We start from the raw sequence: 3,201 nt of genomic DNA, 5'->3' as shown, positions 1-3,201 counted from the left end.
TTTTTCAATAAATCAGGCATATATACTCAATATGACCATAAATAATCTAGTAATACTTAAATCTACCAATAAAGTTTTATATGTTGATTTACTGTGAAGTAAGAAAATATCAAAATCAGCTCAAAATGAAGAACAAATTAATAGAGAATTCTAATGCAGAAAGTTTTGTAATAAACAATAAATAATTTAAACCTACTGAATAACAATTCAATGCTATCCTTTGATACCTGCAAAATATATACATAAAACAACACTGTATCAATGTTTGTATATAAAATTATATGATTAACGTAATTATAAAATTGTTTGTCAAGAGAATAAAATTATACGAATTTTTATGATAATTTTAATATTCTCAAACTATTAATGTACAATAAGAATTCATCTATTAGTTCCTAGAATTTCTAAATTTTTTTAAGTGATAGTAATAAATTTTAATAAATAAATAGATTTAGTAAGACATTTTGTTATTACCTTTTTATTATAGGATCTCAAAAACTTCTCTATATACCACATTCATCGTGCAGTTAAATTAGATTCAGTCTTGGGATAAGAACAATACTTCCAGCTTTGTTACCAGTTAAAGTCTTGCATTCTAACACATGATTTCCCATTCTTCTAACTTGCATCCTCGTTCCATTGCACAAACCATTAGTTTGGTCTATATTTCGCAGCAACATAACAGGAGCGCTAACTGATGAGCGGATAATTTATACGCTTTTTGGTATTGTTTTTAGGTAGTTTTTAGTAAGTTCAAGCTACTTTTAGGGATGTTTTCATTAGTTTTTACGTTAAATTCACATTTCTAGACTTTACTATGAGTTTGTGTGTTTTTCTATGATTTCAGGTAATTTCTGGCTGAAATTGAGGGACTTGAGCTTGGTGCAAGAATTGCTCTATCCTTGAAATAATTTTCAACGGATAAATTGGATAACATATCTGGATACACGAAATCAATAAGGTCATCCAAAGCTATCTCAGAGCTCTTAATCAAAGATGGTATATGAACGATCGATTTACCATCTGTTATATCACCAGCCAAATCATCACCAATTTTGAGTAGCCATTCTGCAAAATTTCTGAGTTCTTGTATGTTGTTATTTTCACCTAGTGACAATCTCATATTTTTTGTAAGCTTCAAAACCTTACAGTTATGCCACAAATATGAAGAATTAATAGAAGACTGAATTATATCTTGCCTTGAGCCTCTGAGAATTACAGGTAAAATTTGTCTAAAATCTCCTCCGAGAACAACAACTTTACCTCCAAATGGCAAATGAGCATTATACGAATCTGAGCACCTTAAGATGTCTCTGAGGCATTTATCTAAAGTTTCGTAACAATACTTACTTATCATTGGAGTTTCATCCCATGTGATTAATTTGGCCTTGGATATTAACCTTGCAAGAGGACTTCCCTGTTTAATGCTACACAAAGAATCCTTATTTATGGCCAAAGAAATTTTAAACCTTGAAAGTGCAGTTCTTCCATTAGGCAACAAAAGTACAACAATCCCACAAGAAGCAACATTTAAAATTATTCCTCCTTTAGACCTAATTGAGCATGATATAGTTGACCATAAGAATGTTTTTCCACAACCACCTTGACCGTATAAGAAGAAAAGTCCACCCATATTACCGCTAACAATACCAATTATTTGATCGTATGCAAATTTCTACTCATTAGTTAGCCTTTCTTAATACCCACTTAGTTCATTCGCAAGAGCATTAACGTCAAAATAATTGAAACAATTGACTATTACGACTTATATATATATATATACTAATTACAAACGATATGAAATTTTAATGAAAATACTTGATACTAATTAGAAAAAAAATTATATAAATAAAAATTATTTAATTTTAATTTTAATTTCATATAATAAAACAGTGATTTTCAAAAATTATGGAATCTTTTTTTAACATATGTATTATGCCATACGTATAAATTATACGGGTTATTATATAAATTCATATATATGCATAACAAAACAGTTTAATATTATATATTTTTTACATTAATTATATGCCAATATTTAAAAAAAAAGAGATAAAAGAAAAGATATATAAATATGTATAATATTATCGCTATATATGAAGCAGTTTTATATTGCTTTAATTATAAAGACTTACTATAATTATATAAAATTTAATTTGAAAAAATAATTTTCCTTGCCATAATTGTTTATAAATTATTTCAAATTATATTTTGTTAAGATATAATTATTTAGATTATTACTCATGGCACGGGTATAATTTCATTTTATACCAATTAATCAATTATAATTATATGACACGGGTGTAATTTCTATTTTATCCACCGATTATTGGCAAATAAGTTTTATTCCAATTATAAATAAAATCTGTTTTTATTAGCAAATAAATTGTCTTTAGGTCAACGATTTAATACATGTGTAGGTTCATTTTTTGTCAAATATAATGAAAATACAAATAAAGAAATAAAGGATAAAAATAAACTTAATAATATCTGACACTACTTTATTTTATTAAATTATTTAAAAATAGCACATCCACAAAAAATAATCGTAATATATAAATTGAGGCAATAATTTAAAATTCTATAATTATAATTTAATCAAATACTAATAGTAAAACCAAATTACCTAAACAATATTGAACCTATTTTAGTCCTTAGTCACGTATAGTATAGAATCATTCTTGTAACGACAACCAACTGAAATAACATCGTAAGTTTCAATATTTAGAATTCGTGCAAAATCAGACCATCCTCTTGTTAGATAAGCTTCATCATCTGCTATCCATGTAATGCGGCAAGGTATAGAATTGTCATACCGAGAAACCAAACTAACTCTTATTTCCCTCAATGGCATTGCATGCATGCAAAAGAAAGCTGATAATTTCTGAAAAAAAATCAAAATATGTTAAAAAATTATTTTAATAACGAACAACTTAAACTAAGAAAATTTAAATATATTACCAATCGTTGAAATTGCATATCTGAATTTGTCATAAATTTAGCAAAATTGAACGCTTACAACCATGTAGTTGGAACCCGAATCAGTGAAGACAACTCGATGAAGTATTTTATGGATGTGATGCATTGTAAATGATTGTGGCAAAAAATAATCGAACTGGAACATTAGACGATAAGAATAACTTAGAGTAACAACAAATAAAAAATTATCAAAAAAATAATATAATAGAATGAATATATGAT

General features: G+C 26.7%; 1 protein-coding gene across 1 annotated transcript; it reads right to left on the bottom strand.

Moving 5' to 3' along the window:
* Window positions 1-213: 213 nt before the first annotated feature.
* On the bottom strand, window positions 214-1,633 carry LOC107482855 (uncharacterized). The gene is made up of 2 exons (XM_016103448.1): window positions 874-1,633; window positions 214-227 (listed from the first exon to the last, which is right to left on the bottom strand). The coding sequence occupies exons 1-2, from the start codon at window positions 1,631-1,633 to the stop codon at window positions 214-216; spliced, it is 774 nt and encodes a 257-aa protein (XP_015958934.1).
* Window positions 1,634-3,201: the final 1,568 nt, after the last annotated feature.

Source organism: Arachis duranensis, chromosome 4, assembly GCF_000817695.3.
Source record: "Arachis duranensis cultivar V14167 chromosome 4, aradu.V14167.gnm2.J7QH, whole genome shotgun sequence".
Classification (NCBI taxonomy): Eukaryota; Viridiplantae; Streptophyta; class Magnoliopsida; order Fabales; family Fabaceae; genus Arachis; species Arachis duranensis.
This window is presented reverse-complemented; position numbering and strand designations above follow the sequence as displayed.